The sequence below is a fragment of the Microtus pennsylvanicus genome, chromosome 19 (assembly GCF_037038515.1).
Source record: "Microtus pennsylvanicus isolate mMicPen1 chromosome 19, mMicPen1.hap1, whole genome shotgun sequence".
NCBI lineage: Eukaryota > Metazoa > Chordata > Mammalia > Rodentia > Cricetidae > Microtus > Microtus pennsylvanicus.
In genome coordinates this window covers 22,823,474-22,847,650 of record NC_134597.1, presented here as the reverse complement: position 1 = coordinate 22,847,650, position 24,177 = coordinate 22,823,474, and the positions used below count along the sequence as shown (strand labels likewise).

General features: G+C 46.8%; 1 protein-coding gene across 1 annotated transcript; it reads right to left on the bottom strand.

The window, feature by feature from the left end:
- Nucleotides 1-254: 254 nt before the first annotated feature.
- Hilpda (hypoxia inducible lipid droplet associated) lies at nucleotides 255-2,509 on the bottom strand. Its single transcript, XM_075953448.1, has 2 exons — nucleotides 2,371-2,509; nucleotides 255-632 (listed from the first exon to the last, which is right to left on the bottom strand). Exon 2 carries the CDS (start codon nucleotides 574-576, stop codon nucleotides 382-384), a length of 195 nt encoding a protein of 64 aa, XP_075809563.1. The 5' UTR covers nucleotides 577-632; nucleotides 2,371-2,509; the 3' UTR covers nucleotides 255-381.
- Between the last annotated feature and the right edge of the window lie 21,668 nt (nucleotides 2,510-24,177).

Sequence of the window (24,177 nt, the reverse complement as noted above, 5' to 3'; positions counted from 1 at the left end):
CAAACAGCTCTCATGGAAGAGACTCAGTATCAAACAACCAGAAGATACTTAGGTCCAAAGAGTCCTTCAGGACAGAGGGCTAAAAGAACCTGACCCTCCCAACCCCTGAAGCTGGTACACCTTCATCTGAGAGCCACACTGCTGAGGACAGCAAAGCATACGGCAAGCGTCGGGAGAGTGAGATTCCATCCCACAGCCGGCCGGAAAACCCACTCACACTTCTACATTAAATAGGCCCCTTTCCAGGGTAAGGAACATCCAAAAAAGGCCCTTCCAGGCCCAGTAACAGTTCTTTGGAGACACCGATGCTGCCGCTTCAGAAATGGAACACTTGGCTGGACATGCTGAAGTTAGCGTGCCAAAGTCCGGCTGGAGCTTGGTTTATTGTACTCCTCCAGATGGATGGTCTGGAAGGCCTTTGGGAGGCTCTGTGTTGGCTAGCTGACCTCTGGCGATCCAGGGGCTCCCAGGCACTGGGCTCTCCAGTAAGCTCCCGACTGACTCCATCAGTCTAACAAAGATGGATAGCAGAGTCAACATGACCCCCAGCAGATAGAGGTTCAACATGTACTTCATGGCCGCAATGCCCAGCTCCTTTGCAGGGGAGGAGAGCTGCCTTCTGCTTCTAGATCCTGTGAAGAGAGAGAAAGAGTCTATGTGTATACATCCTTCAACCCTTGTTTGCACTGGAGCAACAAAGGCCCTGCCAGCCAGGGAGCAGGGAGCCTGCATGTTTGCTTACAGCAGCGTCTCCAAGTATATTTGCACTACAAACGCCACGGCTGAAGAACAAATCACACTCTGGAATATTTTCAAGAACACTGTATAGAACTGCTTGTCTGTCCTTCCCACTCCCTCCAGAAGCCTGCTATGTAGCCCAGGCTAGTCTCACACTTGAAACAATCCTCTTGTCTGTGCTGGGATAACAGGTACAGTCCACGCATCCAGCTACCTTTACTTCTCTTGAAGACCATTCCTACCAAGAGCAACATACAAACCCTATGTTACAGTGCCGGTACTTACCTTTATATAAGGGGCAGATGGAAATATAAGAAAATCATGCTGGAGAGATGGGCCATTAGCACTGGCCCATCTTTTTTTTTTTTTTTTTTGTGGTTTTTCGAGACAGGGTTTCTCTGTGGTTTTGGAGCCTGTCCTGGAACTAGCTCTTGTAGACCAGGCTGGTCTCGAACTCACAGAGATCTGCCTGCCTCTGCCTCCCAAGTGCTGGGACTAAAGGCGTGCGCCACCACCGCCCGGCAACACTGGCCCATCTTGCAGAGGACTGGGGTTTGATTCCCAGCACCCACCTAGCAGCTCACAATCATCTGTAACTCCAGTCCCAGGGAATCTGACACCATCTCTGGGCTCTATAGGCATCATACATCCATAATGCATAACAAACATGAAGACAAACACAGAGGCAAAATGCCCATACATAATACACAAAAGAAAATGCTAGATGTGACCAGTGGTGCATGCCTGGGGCTACACAGTGAGTTAAAACCTAGCCTGGGCGCCGGGTGGTGGTGGCACACGCCTTTAATCCCAGCACTCTGGAGGCAGAGGCAGGCGGATCTCTAAAGCCAACCTGGTCTACAGAGAGAATTCTAAAGAGAAACACTGTCTTGGGAAAATAAAAAGGAGGCTCAAACTATAACGCAAGTAGTATAGAGAGCTTTCCCAGGATGTTGGAGCACCACAAGAATAAAAAGAACATGCCCTAAATAAGGCAACCTGTATAGTTAGTCTCTTCTGAATCACACATTTGATTATAAACTTCTTGAACGTCACAATAAATATAAATGATAAGGGTGGCAAAGGCCTGTAATCCCAGCTGTGAAGGAGGCTGAGGCAGAAGGAATGCATGTTTAAGGTCTGCCCCAGCTACAGAGAGAATCAGAAGCTACTGTCGAGAAGCCTTGTCTCAAGTAAACCCTAAGAGCTGGCAACATAGCCAGCGGTATAAGCCTTAGCATACGCGAAATTCTAAACAGCACTCACAAAATAACTGAAAGTTAAATCAAGTTCATTTGTCCAAGCATACTTAAATGCTTTCCAGTAGCTTAGGCATTCTGGAAGGCACTCTGGGCCACGCGATCGTCCTACAGACAAGAACACAGCCTTCCGAGGGGCAGTGACGACACAACACTCGTAATACATAATACATTAGAAAGGGGAAAATAAGGGTGTTTGGGGCTCACATGATGGACGAGCATTGGTGGCTCAAAGGGTTCATAGATTGGACCAGGCCAAGAGAGCCTAGGGACTCTCTGGAGGCACAGTCCTGAGGAGAGCCCAGGCAGCCTGATCGATGGGACAAGGGATCCAGGACTCGGCCTCCGGTCTGGAGGGTCCTGGGCCAGTTACCTCAGGAGGAAGAGTCAGGAGACGGCTGCTCGCAGTCACAGCAGGTCGTGCAGGCGCGAGGAAGAAGATCCTTGGAGTAGCAGCGTGGAAGCTCCACGCAGGCACTGCTCGGGCTACGAATAAGTAGCAAGGAGAAAACGACGCCTCGAGGCCCCGCCCACCAACGGCCGAGGTCCCGCCCTCGGAGGCCGCGCATGCGTACCGAAGCCGCACGCACGCTTCTCCGGGGCACGTCTGCTGCTCGCCCTGCCCGTGCCTCAGCTGGACGGGTCATCGCGGAGGCCGCAGAGAGTCGCGGCAAGCACGCGGCTCGCGGTTGACTCACTGCTGTCCGGAAAGGGTCTGGCGTGAAGATCAACCCGGCCGGCCTTCTAGAAAACCAGAAGTCAAAAGGCGCCTTCACGCCACCCTCCTCGTCATCATACTTGGTAGTGACACCACTTGGGGGCGTGTAGAGAGTGAAGGCCCGGCAGGGGTTCTTTTTAAAAGCTGGTTCTTTCCGGGTAGCCCGAGCTGGTCTCGAACCCTCCCGAGTGAAAGTGAAATAGTCTCCTGGCGTTAAGGCGTTTGGACAAATCACTTTGCCTTAGTGGAACCGGTCCCCAGTGAGGGCATTGACTCCTAGATGCTTTTATTGTTTTTATTCATTTAAAATAAACGACTTGTTTTAAAAGGTGCCTTCAGCTTGAACTAGAGAGGGAGGAAGCCATGGTTCAGGTTTCAGTCCTGGAAACTGATCTATCTGCCTTACTTACCCGCCAGCCCCGACCAAGACAATGCAGACATTTTGTCTCTGAAGGGGAATCTCAGAAAAGATTTCCTGGGGAAGCCGAGAGTGGGAAAACACACCCCCGCCCCCGGCGCGAGCCTAGAATTACTGACAGTTCGAACAGTGAATATCCACACATGGAAGGTTGTGGGTGGCCCTACTTCCTCAGGGTGAAGAGTGGACTGGGGTCGGAGGCAGGGATCGAGAGGATCCCCGATCTCTAGGATCGGCGAGTCAATGTACCGGGCAAGAACCAACTCTGTGTGGAGAAGCCCTCACCTCTAAGCTAACAGGAGTGGAAGGGAGGAAGCAAACTCTTGCCGTGACCTTTCCCCTACTTTTCAGGATGTCTAGTCTGTTGCAGAGGGGGCGGGGATGCCCGGAAGAAGAGAGAGGTGCTGGCCGGCAGACAGAGGTCCGTGGAATCAGTTTTCCTTGAGCAAACCACATCAGCTTTGGTTCGTCGTTATCCATAGCGTCTGTGCCCCTTTACCTAGAATTCCACTTCTGGGAATTATCCCTCAGGTAAGCTTCCACCTCTGGAGAATGGAGTTACCACAGTACTGTATCCAGTTAGGAAGGACGGAGAAAGCCCACAGTAGAAGCTGATGGGACATTCATACAAGGATTGCTATAAACCAGGAAGAGAAAAGGCACACACACACACACACACACACAGTAAGTATAGGGGCTGCAGAGTGCTTACCTTTCCATTCTAGTACCACCCATAATCCCAGCATTTGGGAGGTGGGTGCAGGAGGACCAGGACAAAGTCAAGGTCTTCCAGTACTTAGTGAATTGGGTACCAGGTTACCAGCAACACTGCCTCAAAACGCCAGGGCAAGGGCAGGCTGATCTCTAAACTCAAGGCTCGCCTGGTCTACAGAGCCGACGACTTTCAGGCTAGCAGGACTACATACAGACACCCTGTCTCGAAAAACGAAAATAAATAAAACAAAACAAAAACCACTGGTATATATGCCATAATGTCGATGAAACTTGAAAACATTATGGTAATTAAAAAGAGCCATTCTCGAGGCCAGAGAGGTGGCTCAGCAGTTACGAACCCTGGGGGCTCTTCGGAGAACCTGGGTTCAGTTCCCAGCATCCACATAGTGCACCTCTGTCTCTTCAGGCACTGCACACATGCAGGAGAAACATTCATACACATAAAATAATGTACGAGTCCATTTAGGTGACATGTCAGAGTAGACAAATCTAAAAAGAGACCACAAAATTAAATGCTCACTATAGTGAAAGTTGGGAGGTTTCTCCCTTGCCTCCTTTGGTTTTTGATACTTACTGTGTGATAAAGTCCTATATATCCTTATCTCTCTCTCTGTCTGTCTCTCTCTGTCTCTCTCTCTCTCTGTCTCTCTCTCTCTGTCTCTCTCTCTCTCTCTCTCTCTCTCTCACACACACACACACACACACACACCAGACACTGAAATCTGTTGCGTGGATTATGTCTGAATAAAGTCAGATTTTTAACTTTTAAGCCAGGGTTTTGCTGGCCGTAAATGTTCCATCTATCTTCAGTCTTGCCAATGTTGTGATCAGAGGCGCAGGCCACCCTTGCCTGCGGAGAACGTTGTTTGTTTTTAAAAGGGTAGTGAAGGACATCTTCAGATAAACAAAAACAGAGAACCACCACAGGCCTTTACAAGGGAAAACATCTGAAGTATTTAAAGAAGAAAATGAAGGTCAAAAGGAGATGAGCTGCCAAAAGAAAGGGGCCAAATGTTTAGAAAACACATGTGTCTATCTAAATAAACTATGGTAAGTCAAAGCTATTTTTAATAATAATAATAATGATTAGTGTGGGAAAGTAAAATTAGATGAGCTGAGAAAACCCTGGTAAACATTTAAGATGGGAACAGGAAAGTGGGTGTGGAGTTGAGTTTCTACAACCCTAGCCCGGGAGAGGTGAGGCCGGAGGCCCAGTTCACGGCAGCTTCAGCTGTATCACGAGCTCAAAGCCAGCCTAGGCTGCTGGAACCCTCTGTCTTGGTTAATCTTGATCATCAGCTTGATAGACTTTATAATCGCCAGGGAAACAACTCCTGGGGAAGTCAGTAAGGTGTTTCTAGATTAGGTTGGTTATAGCAGGGGTCCTGGACTGAAAGAAAAGAGAACAGAGCTCCAGCATCCCTGCAAAGTTACCAGCTGCCTCACGGGCCTGCTGCCAGCATTTCCCACCTGGGCTTGAGAGACTGAGAACCTCAAATTCTACACCAAAATAATCCCTTCCAATTTGCCTTTGTCAGGATCCTTTATTACAGTAATAGAAAAGTAACCACGACACTCTATTTCACAATGGCTTTTGTCAGGGTACTTTATTATGGTAATAGAAAAGGAACTACTAGATTGTACTTCTTAGTGGGCATGGGGGGGGGGGGAGGCCTCAGGGAACAGAGATAGAATTGAGTCAGTCTTTTTATTTGGGAGGAAAGTCATTAGACTTTTTGTGTCTTCTAATTTAAATACTCAACAGGCTCAGTGGTTTATAATCCCATCACTTGGGAAGCAGAGGCAGGCAGACCTCTGTGAGTCTGAGGCCAACCTGGTCTACATAGCAAGGTCCAAGATAGCCAAAACTACACAGAGACCCTGTCTCTAACAAAAGAAAAAAAATACAAAGGATAGATGTCCTTCCTGCCCCCTATCCTGAAATTTTCAGTTTTCAAACCATTCAGTAGGACAGAGTAAGGCTTCAGCTGTGCGCACTCTTGTAGCTCCTGCAACCAGAGAGGCTGAGGCAGGCTGTCACTTGAAGCTGGGTGTGAAGCTAGGTGCCGTGGGTCACATCCTAATTCCAACCCTTCCAAGGCTGAGATAGCATGGAGAGTTTGGGACCAACTGGAATGGTCAGAGGTTGGGGGAGGAAGGAAAGCAGGAAGAAAATAAAAGACAAAAAAACTCCCCAAAACAACTCCCTAAAAAGGAGGAGGTGTGACCCAGAATGGAAAGATCTCTTACTACTGGATCCTCAGTGTCAGACATGCTCAGTCAATACTGGATAAGTGAGCGGATGGATGCTTGCTTCACTCTCTTCTACACCCTAAATGCCATTCCTCACAGTAGCCTTTCAAAACAGCCCTTATACATCAGCACCAGAACCCTCTCCATCTCCCCTGCTTGGCTTCACTTTGTCTTCAGAATGCCCAATGGCACCAAACCCATCTCACATTTACTTGTCAATTAATTTCTCCCACAAGATTGTATCTCTGTGAGAATGAGGATTTGTGTTGTTCTGAAAATTGCTTCATACCTAAACCCAGAACAATGCTGGGCATATATAGCAGATGCTTATATTGTTTGTTAAGTGAATCATTTTCATGACTTTTTGGAAGTAAAAGAGCAGCTGCTGAAATACTAAGTGCCTTTGTTTTGTTTGATATGGAATTTGTTGTTGCTATTGAGGTTTGTGTTGTTGTCATTTGCGTTTTTTTTTTAAGACAGAGTCTCACTCTACAGCCCAGACCAGTCCGAAATTCCTTGAACTCCTATCAGCCCTCCTGCCTCAGCCTCCAAACACTGGGGTTAGAGGTGTGAACCAGTACACCAACTGCATCAGTATTTGTCAAACCTTTTTACAGTGATTCTCTCTGGGTATTACGATGATAATTTATCTTCCAAATTTTCCCCTCCTGGTATTTGTTACAGTTATAATCTCAGAAAAAAAATAAAGTTTATTAATATATTGTAAGTTGCTGCCTTAACTCTTTATCCACCCCACCCCCCATGATGTTCTGGGTATTGGACCAAGGCTTTGTCCAGGCTGGGCAGATATTCTCCCACTGAGCTCCGCCCTTGTGCCTGCCTGAAGTCTTGACCCAGTTTTTCCACCCCAACTCATGTGTTGTTTTTCCTTCACTGCATGAACCAGTAAGATGCTAGTGGGAGTGAGAGGCAGGGCCATGGCAAGGTGTGAAGAACCAGGGGAAAGGGGACCCAGAGGAGTCGCTGAAATACGAGCAGAGGGCACCCAATACACACAGTGACTTCTCGGCCTATGTGGGTGGGTCGCCTCAGTCCAGAATGTGGTGCTGTTGTAACCCAGCATGGGGCTGAGGTGAGTCATTCCTCCAGTTCTCTGTTTCTTCATCAGAACTTGCTGTGAACTCAGGGGCAGCCCCTAGCTCATAGGCCCCTGTTCCCCAGTGCGGTGGAGGAGGGAGGCTAGGGTTTAAAACTGCGCCTAACTGGTTACCTAGTTAGATATTGTTGGGGAAAAAAATCTAAATTGAAAAAGGAAGGATCTTGTTTGTTAGATTTTTGTGTATGTGTGTGCAAGCACGTGTGTTTGAGCGGGTGCCAGGAGTTGTTATTGTGGGATTTTTGTTTGTTTTTGACAGGGTCTCGCTGTATATCCTGGCTGGGCTAGAACTCACTATGTAATCAGGTTGACCGCAACTCTTAGACATCTGTCGGCCGCCTCTGCCTCTCGAATGCTAAGGTTAAACGTGTGTGCCACTTTGCCTGGCAAACACGGTGTCTTTTTCAACTGTTCTCCACTATGTTTTTTTATCTAACATGCATGATTGTTTTACCCGCATGTTTGTCTGTACACCACACGCGTGCCTGTTGACCTCAGAGGCCAGAAGAAGACATCAGTTCCGCTAACACTAGAGTTGCTGGTACCAAGTACTGGGAATCAAACCCGTCCTCTGGAAGAACAGTTAGTGTTCTTTTTTTTTTTTTTTTTTTTTTTTTTTTTTTGGTTTTTCGAGACAGGGTTTCTCTGTGGTTTTGGAGCCTGTCCTGGAACTAGCTCTGTAAACCAGGCTGGTCTCGAACTCACAGAGATCCGCCTGCCTCTGCCTCCCAAACAGTTAGTGTTCTTAACTGCTGAGCCATCTCACCAACTCAGAACGTTATCTTCTGTCTTTGCAAAGGCAATCTCATATAGCGCACTCAGGTTAACCTCAAATTCATTGTGCAGCTGAGGCTGGCTTTGAACTCCTGATCTTCCTGCCTCCATTTCCTAAGTGCTGGGATTGCAGGTGTGAACCACTATGCCTGGCTGACTTCAAAAACTTCATAGCAGCCGGGCGGTGGTGGCGCACGCCTTTAATCCCAGCACTTGGGAGGCAGAGGCAGGCGGATCTCTGTGAGTTCGAGACCAGCCTGGTCTACAAGAGCTAGTGCCAGGACAGGCTCCAAAGCCACAGAGAAACCCTGTCTCGAAAAACCAAAAAAAAAAAAAAAAAAACTTCATAGCAGTAAAATTAAAGCTTAATAATTAATCAGTATCGCCGGGCGGTGGTGGCTCACGCCTTTAATCCCAGCACTCGGGAGGCAGAGGCAGGAGGATCTCTGTGAGTTCGAGTCCAGCCTGGTCTACAAAGAGAGTTCCAGGACAGGCTCCAAAGCTACAGAGAAACCCTGTCTCGAAAAACCAAAAGAAAAAAAGAAAAAGAAAAAAATAATTAATCAGTATCTATAAAATCTTACTTGTCAACCAGACGATTGAAATTCAAAGTCGAGCATGGTGGTGCACCCTGTAGTCCCAGCATTTAGGATTCAGAGGCAAGCCTGCTGAGAGGTCAGGTTAAAGGCAGCCTACTGGACCCTGTCTGTAAAACAAACAAAGCAAAGAAGAAAAGAAAGTAAGCCATTCCTTCCAGAAGCCTCCTCTCTTCTCTCCTCCTCCTTCCAGACAGTCTCCTGTGTAGCCCAGACTGACTTCAAGCTCTCTACGTGGCTGAGGCTGTCCTTGAACTCAGGATTCTCCTGCTTCCACTCTTGAATGCCAGGATCATGGGCATTAGCCATTCTGACCAGCATTTTTATTTGTTTCATTTTTGAGTCCTCCTCTGTAGCCCAAACTGGCCCTGAACCTTGTGGCACAGATTGGCTTTGGACTTCTGCTTCAGCTACCTGAGTGCTGAGATTACAGGCAAGCACCGCTTTACCCAGCTGTGCCGAAGTTTGGAGAGTGAGAAGGGGTGGATTTGGTAAGTTTAAAGTCTCCAGTGTTTCCAGGTTCTACTTTGAAAGGTGCTGTCACCTCTTGGTATCCATGGGAAGTTGGTTTCAGGACACTGCAGCTACCGGCAACTGCACGTTCTCAAGTCCCTTACGTAAAATGCCATGGGGTTTGCATGTGACGTTTGCACATCCTTCTGAATACTTTCATTTAGATTAGTTATGAGACCTGTCCTCTACATAGCTTACACCCATGTCATATAATGCAATGAGCATGCTACTAGTAATAGTAGCTATCCTGTATTGCTTTAGGGAATAATATCGGGGGTTGGGAGGAAGGCCACACTATTTCACTGTAGATAATTTCTTTGTAAGTATTTTTAATCCAAGGTTGCTTGAATCAAGGCTACAGAAGGCTGATGATACTATAAAAAGAAGAAAAGGAAATCAATGGATGTTTGAAAACAATAGATTAATGAACAGCTTAGGAGAGATTCAGGAGTCCCATTCTTTTTTGTTTTGTTTTGTTTTGTTTTTTGTTTTTCGAGACAGGGTTTCTCTGTGGCTTTGGAGCCTGTCCTGGAACTAGCTCTGTAGACCAGGCTGGTCTCGAACTCACAGAGATCCGCCTGCCTCTGCCTCCCGAGTGCTGGGATTAAAGGCGTGCACCACCATCGCCTGGCCAGGAGTCCCATTCTGTGGAGGCTCCTGTACCAGGTAGGTAACGGGCACCAAAAGAATCTATGCAGACAGAAGAGGAGAGCTCCCTGGGAGCTGCCTCAGAGCACTCCCAGTCAGCAACCACAGATGAACCTATGTATAGGGTGGGGCTTCTTGCCCCAGTCACCAAGGTGGAACTGGAGCTTTCCTCTCGGCCTCTTACCTTGGCACCCACAGTGAGCCCTGAGCGTGGGGGAACCCAGGCAGCTGCCAGGGGACCAAGCCCAGAGCTACACTGCTTGGCAAACGGGTGTGGAACTACAGGAGAAAGTGAGCATCTTGCTGTCAAATCTGAAAGGTGGACGATGTGGGTAGAAGTCCTGGGGTGCAGCGGGGATTTCCTGTTTTCCAGGCTGTTTCATTCATAATTACTTCACCCTGTCCTCTTCACACACACATATGCCCTGTATTGACACACACCCGGACTCCACTGCATTCTCTCTTTTCCTAGCTGGCTGGCGACTCTCTCCCAGACAGATGCCCAGACGTCTCTCCTGCCAGCTGGCCGACTCTGTGACTCTGCTCCAAGTTGGCTAGTGGAGGATAGAGGGTTGTCCTGCTGCCTCTCGACCCAGCCAAGAAGGGCAGAAGCTGCTGCCGGGAGAGGCAGAGAGAGGAGAGAAGGGCCAGAGAGATGCCTAAGCCTGCCAAGCGCTTGCCCCACAAAGCTTGATGGACGGAATTCAATCCCCAGACCTCGCTCATGCCCCTACCCCCACCATACACAATAACAATATTTTTTTAAATTAAAGGACAGTTTGGGGTTTAGCTCAGTGGTAGTGTAGGGTCCTCAGCCGGGGGCGTGGGGAGAATGCTCAGCCTCTTTTTTTCCCCTTTCATGACTGACCTTCCTTTATTCTTGCCTTAGTAGAGGACTCTCTGGAGACGTTTCCTGATCCACGGTCTTAATGAAAGTGTTGTGGTCCTTCCTAAGTGCTGTCTGTCCGTTCCCCTTCCCCGGAACCTGAAAGGCAGACAGTACTGTATGGTGTTTCTGGCTTTGGGTCCTCCCTAGTGCCTGTCCGTGATTCTTTTGTGCCACTGGGGTATGCCATTCAGTGTTCTTGTCTCACAGCTGAGGAGTACTTTCTATCAAGAGAGCCTTTTTAGCCAGGCGGTGGTGGCGCACGCCTTTAATCCCAGCACTCAGGAGGCAGAGGCAGGCGGATCTCTGTGAGTTCGAGACCAGCCTGGTCTACAGAGTGAGTTCCAGATCAGGCTCCAAAGCTACAGAGAAACACTGTCTTGGAAAACAAAACACAAAAAAGCAAAACAAAAGGTTATTGCAGAACTAGAGAATGTATAACAGGAGTAGAGTTACTTGTGTGAACTCTGGGCTCCATCTCTAGAACCGAGGAGGGGGAGGGAGAGGAAGAGGGGAAGGCAAGGGGAAAAGAAGAGAAGGGTTGCTCTGAGATATTTAAGATTTCTTATTACTACCACTGGTAATTATTATTTTAGACAAGTATCACTATATATCCCTGGCTGACCTGGAATTTGCTGTGTAGTAGACTGGCCTTGAACTCATAGAGACCAACCTGCCTCTGCCTTTTGGGCACTAGTATTGAAGACCACCACACCCAGCTGGGATTTTAGAATACATTATCTCAGTCTGTCCTGAGGATGATCAGTTTCTTCACTTTACTGATGGACCACAGTCCCACCCCAAATTTCACCATTTAACATGTGTAGAACTCAATGGTTTTAAATGTCACCGATTGGTTCAACTAATACTATGACTTTCAGAAACAATAATAAGGAAGGTGAAATGTCACCTTCCTAAAAGAAACCTCACACTTGTGTCATTCCCTATGTCCTTCCCCCTTCCCCCCACCCCCGCCTCTGTCAACCACTACAGAATCTTTCTAGATATTTAGGATTGCATGTTGCCAACTGACAAGTTGCCAACCTTTTACCTAGACTGAACCTGCTCATCCCACCTAAGTCACCAAATTCTAGCTCAGCCACCCCCCACCCAGCCTGCAGCATTGAGCAAACCAAGTCTCTTCAAAGCCCTGAGACCCCAGCTTGAAAATCTGGCTGAGAAAAAGAAAAAAAGAACTAACATTCCTTTTGACTGATTAAATTATGTCAAAATGTGGTTTTATGCAGAGGAATTTTCTTATCCCAGCTTCTGGAATAAATGCATATTGTCCCCCCCAAATCTTCTCTGCACAGCAGAAGTCAAGGGAAGACAGAAGAACATGTGGCATCTTCCTGTGTTCTTGGCACCATACTTCAGAAGCTAAGGTAGGAGTTAGAGGCCAGCCTGGGCTACAGAGTGAGAGTAAGTAGGAGACTCTGCCCCAAACAAAACAAAACAACAAAAAATCAGATTTTTAGAAACTCAGGACGGGAACCCTTTTGAGAATAATGACCTTTTGTTTGATGGACAATGGATCCATCCAGCCCAGAAGGTCCTGGGTTTGTGTGTTAGGACAGAGTGTATACTGCAAACCTTTGTACAGTCATGGTTCGGAGCTGTTGACATTTTCATTGTCTTTGTGACTCTTTGTGCCCCGGAATGTCCCGGCTAGGTCAAATGGCTTTTCCAGCTCACGGTACCGGTCTGAGTCAATAGCATATGACTGCCGGTGGTTTTTGCACCAGACACCAGATATAACCTGTCACCGTGGTCAATTTAGGTTCCGGGCTGGGGATAGCTCAGTAGCACAGTCTCTACCTTGTATGTTCAAAGTTCTGGGTTTCCTGATCACCTCTACTTTTCCTCAGCCAGACAAGAAGGCAAGTCCCACTTTCATCATTTCCAAACCCCAACACACTTTCTTAAAGGGGTGCACTGTGAAAAGTCATGAGCGCCTCCTTCCAATGAGAATTTATGAGGCCCTTTGGAAGACAAGACAGAATTCAAAATCTTTCCAATATCTAAAAGCAAGTCAAGGACCAATAGCCAAGTATAATAACCAATCTCGTAGCAGCCAGTCCCCAGGGTCACACCACCCGATTGACTAGGTGCCAGACAGGGCAAAAAATTGTCAGTATCATCAGAGCCAAAGGCTTGGACTCAGCCTGCTCTTGGCCTGCTAGGGTCAGAGAGACAAAGGAGCCTGCTCTGGGGAGAAGGTTACTTCCCTGGTCCTTTCTCCCCAGCATTGTGGATTTTGTTCTCCAGGAGGACTTACTGTCCACCCGGTTCCCAGGAAAGCACATCACTTTTTTATTATTATTATTTTATTTTTTGAGGTTTCTCTGTAGCTAATGAGCCAGTCCTGGAACTAGCTCTTGTAGACCAGGCTGACCTCAAAGTCACAGAGATCCACCTACCTCTGGGATTAAAGGCGTGTGCCACCACTGCCCGGCTACGCACTGCTACTGTCAAAGCAGGGAGGTCCTCTGTGAGAGTGTCCTGATTTCTCCGTTTCAGTCCTTAAGGGGGCACGTGTGACTGTTCCATCAAGCCATGCAGCTGTGTCTCTCCTGACCTCCTCCTCTTAACCAGTTCTGCAGGTAAGCTCTCTTGACACAGGGCAGGTGGACGCACAGAAAGCTAACAATTTTGGAGGAGAAACTGGGGATATGAGATGAGAAATGGGGGCCATTAATTTCGATTTTCCCAACATTTTCACTTTTTTTTTTTTTTTTTGGACCTAGGCTGGCCTTGGGTCTCTGATCTCTTACTCCTATTCCCCAAATATTGAGATTACAGACATTGCCACCATGCTCTCCCAGTATCCTAATCTTTTACTTACATTTGGGGCGGGGTGTTTTTTGTTTTTTTTTTTTATTTTTTTATTTTTTATTTTTTTAGGGAGTCTCATATAGCCCTGGTTGACCTCAAACTCCCTTTGTTTTCCAGGATAACCTTGAGTTTCTGATCCTCCTGCCTCCAGCCTTCCAGGCAGGGTTTACAGGCCTGAGCTACCACACCTGACTTAATGAAGTGCTGGGCTGGGACCCATCCTCCCACTTCCCTTTCTTTCTCATCTTTATTTTCTTTAGTTTCCTGCCCAGTCCTTTCCCGGAGAGCCACCCTTTTCACTGGGTAGTCTTTGTAATAACCCTGCCTCCTGAACTGAACATCTAAAAAGAAAATCCAGCCGGGCAGTGGTGGCGCACGCCTTTAATCCCAGCACTCGGGAGGCAGAGGCAGGCGGATCTCTGTGAGTTCGAGGCCAGCCTGGTCTAGAAGAGCTAGTTCCAGGACAGGAACCAAAAGCTACGGAGAAACCCTGTCTCGAAAATCCAAAAGAAAAAAAGAAAAAAAAGAAAATCCAAGCCCAGTGTGGGCATGTTGACCCCTGCTGTAATCCCAGGTTTACAGAGGTTGAGGCTGGACGATTTCAAGTTCAAGGCCTTGTCACAAACAAGCAAATGAAACAGTCTCGGCAATGAAGGCTGGCCTAACACATTGACTAATTATCTTAATGATTTTATCCTATAGAGTTTGGCATGCATGCCAGAGTCATCTGGTGACCAATGTTAGTTACAACCAAGATGGCAGAAGCTTTGTCAAATTGGATCACTACACAACTGGGAGAGACATTTGGAGACTGAGCTGCTTGCCCTGTGGGACTCTGCTTCCTGTGTCTTACCAGTTGTTTAGAGATCTAGAGGCTTGATAATATCCTTACCCTTACGTGATAAAACTGTGTATCTTATCATTGAAATTGATACATGATTCACTTATACATAATAAAATATTTTTTAAAAAATGGTTACATATTGTTATAACTCGGTTAGAATTAGTAAGACATGCAAAATTGACACATTATTTAAATTTTTAAAATTTATTTATTGTATGTGTATGATTGTTTTGCCTATGTGTATATGTGCACCACGTCCATGCCTAGTGCCCTTGAAGATCAGAAGATATCAGATCATCTGGAACTATGGGTATTATGGAATTATGGGTGGTTATGTGCCACCAGTTGGGTGCTAGGAACCAAACCTGGGTCCTGGGTTCTCTCCAAGACCAACAAGTGCTCTTAACAGAGCCATGTCTCACACGCACACACACACACATACTTGTTAACTGCCGTATATTCCAATGAGATATCAACCTGGCAGGCATGTACTAAACTAATTGCTCACTGTTTGTTTGGTTTTCTTGTATCCAAAAGTCCACTTGGGTGTTCAAAAGATGACAATGGATAGCGGGGGTGGGGAGCCTAGAATCGGAACTGGGGCAACTAGTTAGGGGATTACACAGGTGTGAGTCACCAACTTTTACCCTCCCTACAAGAAGATAGCCATTAGCAATACCGATATTCTCAGTGATTCAGTGTGTTGTTGAAAGCAGGGGTTTCCAGATAACTTGACTTGGGTGAAGCTCAGCTCCATACTTCCTGTCTGGGTAACCCGTCCTTTCCTGAGACTCAGCTTCTCTTCAGTGTTCATAAGGATGACAGTGTTACCCTGGAAATGACTTGTTTTAAGATTTTATTTTCTTTCTTCCTCTTCCTCTTCTTCTTCTTCTTCTTCCTCTTCTTCTTCTTCTTCTTTGGGTTTTCCAAAGCAGGGTTTCTCTGTGTAACAGCCCTGGCTGTCCTAGAATTCACTCTGTAGTGTAGGCTGTCTTCGAACTCACAGAGATCCTCCTACCTGTGCCTTCAAAGTACTGGAATTAAAGGTATGTACCACTACCACTCAATTTAAGATTTCCTTTTTTTGTTTTTTGTTTTTTGAGACAGAGTTTCCCTATAGCTTTGGAGTCTGTCCTCAAACTAGCTCTTATAGACCAGGCTGGCCTTGAACTCAGAGATCTGCCTGCCTCTGCCTCCCAAGTGCTGGGATTAAAGGCGTGCGCTACCACCACCCAGCTTAAATTTGATTTTTATATATAGATTAACTACTAACCTCATTTCTTAATTATACGTTGCATTTTTAAATGAACTACATAAGCACAATACCCCAAACAAGAGTAGAAACATATACATAGTGTAACAAAATAACTTTAAATTTGTATCAATATACTAAAATCCATGCCAATACAAAATGTCTGAAATTAAAAGTTGTTTTTTATCCTATATTCTTATATTCCCCTAAGTGATAACAAAGAATCATAACCCACCAAATAACCAAACACCACCCACACTCCAACTCTTGGGAATATGGGTATCATGCTTTCCAGACCGCCTCCTGTTTTCTGCTGGCAAAAGCATCTTCAGGGATCCCTGAGAGCATTGAGATACTAGCCAAGTCCTGGGAAGATCAGCGGTAACCTTTGTTGATGTGTTATATCACCTGTTAAGATTCAGGAGGTCTCCCTTGATCAAACCCGATCCATATTAACCCTGAAGGAGTCCACAGGACTCCTTCTCATTTCCTGTGAAATCAAATGCAAAACCTCTTCTCCAAAGCATTGTTAACTTCCATTTGACAAACACATTTTCTGCCTTCCATTTTAAAGTAAAGGCATTCTCAATTTCATCAGTCCCTCTTTCAATCCCATGTCTCTTGGCATCTGCTGTTTGCTTATCAGCATTCAAAAGTTCGAAGTCAACGCAGTACTGTTTAGGATCCAGGCTCCCTGTGTATTTCCGTCCTTCTTTTATATTACTGTTACTCTCTTTAAAGACTTTATTATTTCTAAACCATTTCTTTCTATGTCTGTCTATACCCATATTCTTTTTCCAATGGAACCTGTTTGGAGTTTTTTTTCCATCCGAACCTCTTTTGCTGTGTATCTTTTAGCCTCTTTGGACTGTGTGAGCAAACTTGAACTGCTAAGCTGCTATCCTTTGTGAAGCTCTATTGGTTGGCTCCACCTGCTTCTCGGGTTGTGAAAGCCATGCCTAAAGCTAGCTATCCGGTTGGAGGTGTGTTTGACCAGGAACTGCATTCGCCGCGCTCCCCCAAACACTGGGATGCTAGTGCCCTGGACAGTGGCAGGCATTTTTAGTTTTTTGTTTTTACTTCGAGTGAAAAAAGCCTGTTTAAGTGCTCTGCTGTATAGCAGGGTTTCTTAAAGGAGCCATATCCTTTATTTTTTCTTTTTTAAGCTTTCTCAGATCTACATAGGTGGATATCGGAACCCCATACTGGAGACAAAATGTTGTTGTTGTTGCTGTTTTTCTTCTCTCTTTTTTCTCTTTTGGCTTTTTTGGGGGTCCTCCACCCGGCTTCCAAATACACACATGGAGGCTTAACTTTCTTATGAATGCCCAGTCTTAGCTTATTTCTAGCCAGCTTTTCTTTTCCTTTCTTTTTTTAATTTTTCAAGACAGGATTTCTCTGTGTAACAGAGCTCTGACTGTCCTGGAACTCATTCTGTAGATAAGGCTGGCCTCCAACTCACAGAGATCGACCTGCCTCTGACTCCCGATTAGATTAAAGGTGTGTGTCACCACCACCCGGCACCCCTTTAATTTAATTTAATTTTTAAAATTTTTTTTTTGGTTTTTCGAGACAGGGTTTCTCTGAGGTTTTGGAGCCTGTCCTGGAACTAGCTCTTGTAGACCAGGCTGGTCTCGAACTCACAGAGATCCGCCTGCCTCTGCCTCCAGAGTGCTGGGATTAAAGGCGTGCGCCACCACCGCCCGGCAATCCTTTAATTTTATTTTATGTGTGTACATGTGTGTATGTTGGGGAGGTAGGTGGGGTTGGGGGTGTTGTGCGGGTGAGTGTTGTGCCCACGAGGTCAGAAAAGGCCATCAGATTAGCTAGAGTTAGAGTTATAGGTGGGTGTGACCCTCTCAAAGTGTGTGTGCTGGGAACTGAACCCAGTTCCTCTGGAAGAGCAGTATGTGTCCTTACTGCTGAACCATCTCACTAGCTCCACCCCTCTCCCTCCACCATCCCAGATATAGTCTTTTTTTTCTTTTTTTTTTTTAAACATTTGTAGTAATAGGAGCGGCGGGGCTGCGTCCCCGGCACCGGCCGCCCACATGGCTAGCTCTAGCTTATGCCCCGAAATAATTACACGGAAACTGTATTCTTTTAAACACTGCTTGGCCCATTTCTATCTAGCCTCTTCTAGGCTAATTCTCGCACCTGGACTAGCCCATTTCTAATTATCTGTGTAGCCCACAAGCTGGCTTACCAGGAATGATCTTAACCTGCGTCTATCTGGAGTGGGAGAATCATGGCGACTCCCTGACTCAGCTTCTTTCTCCCAGCATTCTGCTCTGTTTACTCCTCCCACCTATGTTTTAACCTATGAGGGCCAAGCAGTTTCTTTATTGCTTAACCAATGAAATCAACAGATTGATATATGACACTCCCACATCAAACATTCATTTATTTATTTATTATGTATACAATATTCTGTCTATGTGTATGCTTACAGGCCGGAAGAGGGCACCAGACCCTATTACAGATGGTTGTTAGCCACCATGTGGTTGCTGGGAATTGAACTCAGGACGTTTGGAAGAGCAGGCAATGCTCTTAACCTCTGAGCCATCTCTCCAGCCCCCCAGATACAGTCTTGTTATGTGCACTGGCCCTAAACTTGCATAGCCCAGTTTGGCCTTGCACTTGAGAGGATCATCCAGTCTCAGTCTCCTCAAGACAGACAAGCACCAGAAACAGTTCAGCAACCTCGGGCTCTGATTGCTTTGGGTTGTGCTCTCTGCCAGGCTTCTAAGAATGCACGTATTAGTTCTGCTTCCTTTACCGGTACCTGCTGTTCACACACATCCCTCTCCAAACAACACACCTTGTAGCCTCAGACTCTGCCTCATCAGTCCTCACGGACAGCTTTCAGTGAACAATGGAGTAATTTCCTCTGCCCCGTGTGTTCCATATGAATAATGGAAAGGCTCACGAAGCCTGAGCTGTTCTGGATGCATGAGCGGTTAGGCCAAAGTGTGACCTCAAGTGAACTCTTAGGGAGAATCCCAGGTCATCCTATGCTCGTGGTTAATTTGATATGCATATGATTAAAATCAGATGCATCATAAGAAGGGACATATGAAGTAGAACAATTATTGTATTACCAAATCTACCCATCAGAGAATGGCCCAAACTATACCCCTAAGCAACCAAACTCCCCCTTCTCTTAACCCAGAAAAGGAACCCAGAAGTGATGCTTGGGCTCCTTTCGTGTCTTCACTCATGTGACCCACTGTCAGTTTTGATAGTCTGTCCTTTTATAATCTGCAATATTATTTCACTTTTTAAAAAGTTACCTTGTGCCGGGCGATGGTGGCGCATGCCTTTAATCCCAGCACTTGGGAGGCAGAGGCAGGCGGATCTCTGTGAGTTCGAGACCAGCCTGGTCTACAGAGCGAGTTCCAGGACAGGCTCCAAAGCCACAGAGAAACCCTGTCTCGAAAAACCCAAAAAAAAAAAAAATAAATAAATAAAAAAAAAAAATAAAAAGTTACCTTGCACCAGGGAGTGGTGGTGCACGCTTTTAATCCCAGGACTCGGGAGGCACACGTAGGCAGATCTCTCTGAGTTCAAGGCCAGCCTGGTCTACAAGAGCTAGTTCCAGGACATCCAGGGCTGTTACACAGAGAAACTCTGTCTCGGAAAAAAAAAATGTTTTACAAATCTGCGTGAGCTCTTCCTCCTATCATTTAAACTAGAGTCTGAGAACCTGGGAATACCTAGCCTAGACTGGCCATCTGTTTCATCATGACTATTGGATTATAGTCCTACACCACCATGTCTCATCATCAATTTATTTCCTTTATTTTTTGTGTACGTGTGTTTTGTTTGCATATATGTGTATGTGCTACATGCCTGCCTGATGCCTGAGGTATAGAAGAAGGTATTGTTTCCTCTGGAGCAAGAACGGAAAATGCTCTTAACCACTCGGCCCTCCCTCCAGCCTCTGAAGAATCGTATTCTTTGTAAGAATTCCTTCCCTTCACTGTCATGTACCAGGACTCTGCCTTCTCAATTGATTTCAGCCACCAACTCACCAACCATAACTTGGTCTATCCATTTTCTTTAATTATCTAATATGCAAAGCAAAAGCACAAACCATTTAGTTTGAAACCACTGTCTTTATGGCATGCCTGTCATTGACCTGACCAGCCACAGTGGAGGACTCCAGGTCACTGGACCTCTTGGAGGTGTTCTCTTTGTTCAACTTCTGTTAACCCTTGGACGGTGAGGCTTTCATTTTCCCACCTTCGTTCATTTTGCTTATTACACTCTATGTCTGCCTGGAGTTAAGTCTGTAATAGCCTGGCATATCAGCACACACAGCCAGAACACACGTGCTTTGGAGTCTGACACTTTTGTTTTGTTTTGTTTTTTGGTTTTTTTTTTTTTTGGCTTTTCGAGACAGGGTTTCTCTGTAGCTTTTGGTTCCTGTCCTGGAACTAGCTCTTGTAGACCAGGCTGGCCTCGAACCCAGTCTGACACTTTTTACTCTACTAGTTTTGCCTTTTGTCTATCCAATCTGTCATTTAACTGAAGTTTGGTCCATTTCCGGTCTGAGCTCTTCTTTCTGTCTCTCTCCCAGAGAAGTAGCTGCTGCTGTGGCTCCTCTCCTCTCCCCTCCCCCCCTCTCTCTCCTCTTCCCCATCTCCCCTTCTCCCCTTTTCCCTTACCCCTCCATAACCCACTAAATAAATATCCAACCTCACTCTGCATGGCGTGCCTATCCATGTCTCTGTCTCTCACCTGCCATGTGGCTCCCTGCCCACTGCCTGTCACTGCTCAGGGACCTGTGGTGTGGTCTCATAGCCCACTGCCCACTGAAGTTACTGGGGGACCTGCAACATTTCTGCTGCTGTGCTCCTTGGGGAACTGCAGCATTTGATTTAAACCATAACATTGGTGCCTGAGACTCAGGAGGTTCTTCTGCCCCTCTCCAGGTCTCAGGATCCAGAACCTGGTATTTTTCCCACAACCACCACGTGTTCCATCTGCCTGAGTGCTGACCTCTATGCACACCAGCAACCCCTCAGTGATGAGTTTTCCCCTGCCAGCCCCCAACCACAGCCTTCACAGCTACGGTTGAGCCCTTCACTGCTTTCCATAGCTAAAAATGTGACTGGACAACCCCGGGTCAGCCCTCCTGTGTTAGCACTGCAAACGCTGTGTGGGGTGCATTCGACTGGGGGCCCAGGGTTCCTTGGATTTTTCTTTCTCCTTTCTTTCTTTTTCTTTTCTTTTGGACTACTTGTCAGTGGTCCCCTGCTGTGACAGACCACTCGGAGTGGCATCAAGCCTCTCTGGCTTCCAATTCATCTGTACTGAAGCCAATCAGGCTTTAACAGCCCACCTGTAGAGAGAGGACGCTCTTCTACACTGCCTGAGGTGTTCACCACTGTTTTTGTGGGTTTTCACATTTTCAGCTATGGTATAAACACTCATTCTGGCAGTGTTCCACCAGCTCCACTTTTCCTCAAACTGTCCTTGCCACCACTACTGCTGCCAACAGGATTGGTCGGATCCACGAGGTGACTGTTTTCAATCCAGCCTTTTGCTCTCCTCTGTGGCTTATGGCATGGCCACTCGGCAACAGGGCTGATCACACCTCTAGGTCTCTCTCCCATACAACATGGGACCACTGCCATTTTGACTGAGGTCAGGTGACTTGCCACCATCTTAACTGAGAGTCAGGTCAAGTGACCAAGTCCCACCTGCCTGGTTCCCCTGTTTTTGTCTCTAAATTTCTCTTGCTGACTCTGTTGCATGTGTCTTTTGCACAATGGCATGCCTTTGGTAGGGCCCACCAAGAGCATTCACTTTGCCCAATTCCTGTTCACTCTGTTTGTGTTCATACATGTAACTTAATTGCACCTATGTTTACTGTTAAATTTTATAATTGTCTGTTCATTGTATCTAATTCCAGACTACAAACCATTAAGCCTCATGTTTCAAACTGGTATGTACTTTTAAGTCTTTTACAGAGGCAGGAGGATTTCTGTGAGTTCAAGTCCAGCCTGGTTTACAGAGCGAATTCCTGGACAGGCTCTAAAGCTACAGAGAAACCCTATCTCAAAAAACAAAACAGAAGAAGAAGAAGAAGAAGAAGAAGGAGAAGGAGAAGGAGAAGGAGAAGAAGAAGAAGAAGAAGAAGAAGAAGAAGAAGAAGAAGAAGAAGAAGAAGAAGAAGAAGAAAACAAAATCAGCAGTGATTGCTTCTGTGTCACCTGAAATGCAGTGCCCCATGAGGAGTGAGAAGAACAAACATACAAAAACATACAAGCAGGTAATTCCTAGTGTTCAAACCTCCTGGAGCCCTTTATGAGCCCACAAGCTTCAGAAGATGAGGGTCAGGCAGTCAAATTCTTGTGCTGTTAGATATCTAAAATGTGGCCTCTAGGTGAAGGCTTGGAGAGCCGGGTGTGGCTGCACAGGCCTAGATCCCAACGCTCTCCAGGCAAGGGGAGGAGGACTGATAATTACAAGCCCCAGAATAGGTATATAGTGAGCTCAAGGTCAGCCTGGGATATAAGGTGAGTACTTGTCTGAGAAGCTATATTTTTAGACCCTTGATTCATATAGAATATATCAACCTGGGGAGTGTTTGAAGCCAGGTGTGGTGGCGAATGTCTTTAATCCCAGCACTCAAGAGACAGAGACAGGTGGGTGTCTCTGAGTTTCATACCAGACTGGGCTACAAGGTGAGATGCTGTCTCAAGAAAATCAAAGAGATGTTTGAGGACAGGGAGTTAGTGCTAAATCTTCCAAGTAGTCAGGGAGAGAGGTATCAGAGACACTTGGGACAGTCAGTCACCTTATACCTAGTTCTCCTACATGGTGAGGTCTTGTGGGACATGGTGCCTGACACACGCTGAGCAAATGCTGAACACATTGTGAGTCAATCTGTCACAAGACAACTCCTGAATTCCTGTGGTAAGCTTCCCTTCATGCTGATGGTACCCATTCCCAGCCCAGGGTTGGGGATAGAGTCATTCAGAACACTGATGCAGGGAAGCTGTGAGTGGTGGCTTGCTTGTGCAAGCCGGCTCCGGAGGCTGAGGCTGGGCATCACCAGGGCCTTGAAGGCAGCCTGGGCTACAGGGTGAGAGCCTGTTTCAAACCAAGAGCAGGTGGTCGGTGGGATGGGGCAACAGGAAAAGGCACCTGCCAACCTGAGTTTGATCCCCAGTACTTACAACGTAGAGAATGAGAACACCCCCAAACTCGTGCTGTGGCACATGTGTGCCCCCCACACAATAAATGAATAAAATGTAATAATAATATTAATAATAACAATAACCAAAAAGGAGCCTGGCTCAAGGACTAAAAGCACTAATTACCGTGTCTGACCATTTGACTTCCATCTCTGAACTCCAGAAAGAGAGAACGGTCTCCCAAAAGTTGTTCCCTGACCTCCACACACACTGTGGCATGCACTTGTGCAAAGGAACACTCACACACGCATGCACACACACACACACACATGGTGGCTCACGATCATCTGTGATTCCAGGGGTTCCAGCCCCGTCTTCTGACCTCTGGAGGCACCAGGCATACAAGTGGTGCACAGAGAAACATGCACGCATATACCCACATAAAATAAAAACTAAAATTAAAAGAGAGCATTTGTTTTGTCTTTTATTTTCATTGTAATAACCTAAGAAATGGGCATTCTTAGTCATTACACATTTTACAAGTGAACAAACTGACCCCTGAGAAAAGACAGCCATCTCCTGTTAATACCCAAATCAGGTCATCCTTTATGTCTTTAACAGTCTGTGCTCCTGTTTCTCCCACTGGATGTGGTAACTGGATTGCCCATCTCTGCTGGAGCCTTCCCAGGGTCTGCTGGAGCCTTCCCAGGGTCTGCTGGAGCCTTCCCCCTGGGAAGAATCCCTGCCCACAGTAAGCAGTTTCTTCTCTTGGAAAGCAGCACTCTTCTGTAAATGCCTAGAGTCTAGGAAGCAGGGAGATTTCAGTAGGCCCCTGACCTGTCTGGCTCTAGTCCAGGTGCCTCGGCCTCCGGAACTGCATAGCCCTCAGGGTACAGGAGCAGGTGGGTCCCCGAGCTCAGTGCTTCTTGTGGAGCAGTGCTCTCCCGGAAGGGCTGACTCAGAAGGAAACAGCCTTGAACAGCTGGTCACCGGTTACCTCCTCTTTACTCCCCAGTGAGGCGTGGAGGCAGGGAGGGGTTGGACCACACAGCAAGCAGAGTCCTGCGGCGGGGGCAGAGAGAGGTGACTTCGTGGTGAGGAGGACATTTGCAGGTCATTTGAATGTGTCTAAAAAACATCCTCTTCTCGGGCCGGGAAGTAGACTGTAGGGCTCCCTTAAATACAGTCTTCGAGAGGGAAGACCCTCCAGGAGCCTCACAATTCGGGGAGACAGCCGCTCCACTTTCCCCAAGGACAGCCATGCGTACCCTCCCCCCAAAGCTGGTGAAGACCCTTAGAGTCCAGTCTAATGCCCCCAGGCCAACAAGGAGGCGGTCTGTGTGACAAGTATCTGTCACACAGATAGGAACCTGTGGCTGCCAGAGCGAAATGAGTGGGCAGGAAGCAGGTGAAAGGTCTCTGTCTAGTTTAGCCTCCACCTGA

Coding starts and splice junctions, on each gene's coding strand:
- Hilpda (XM_075953448.1), bottom strand. CDS start 576: ATGAAGTACATGTTGAACCTCTATCTGCTGGGGGTCATGTTGACTCTG.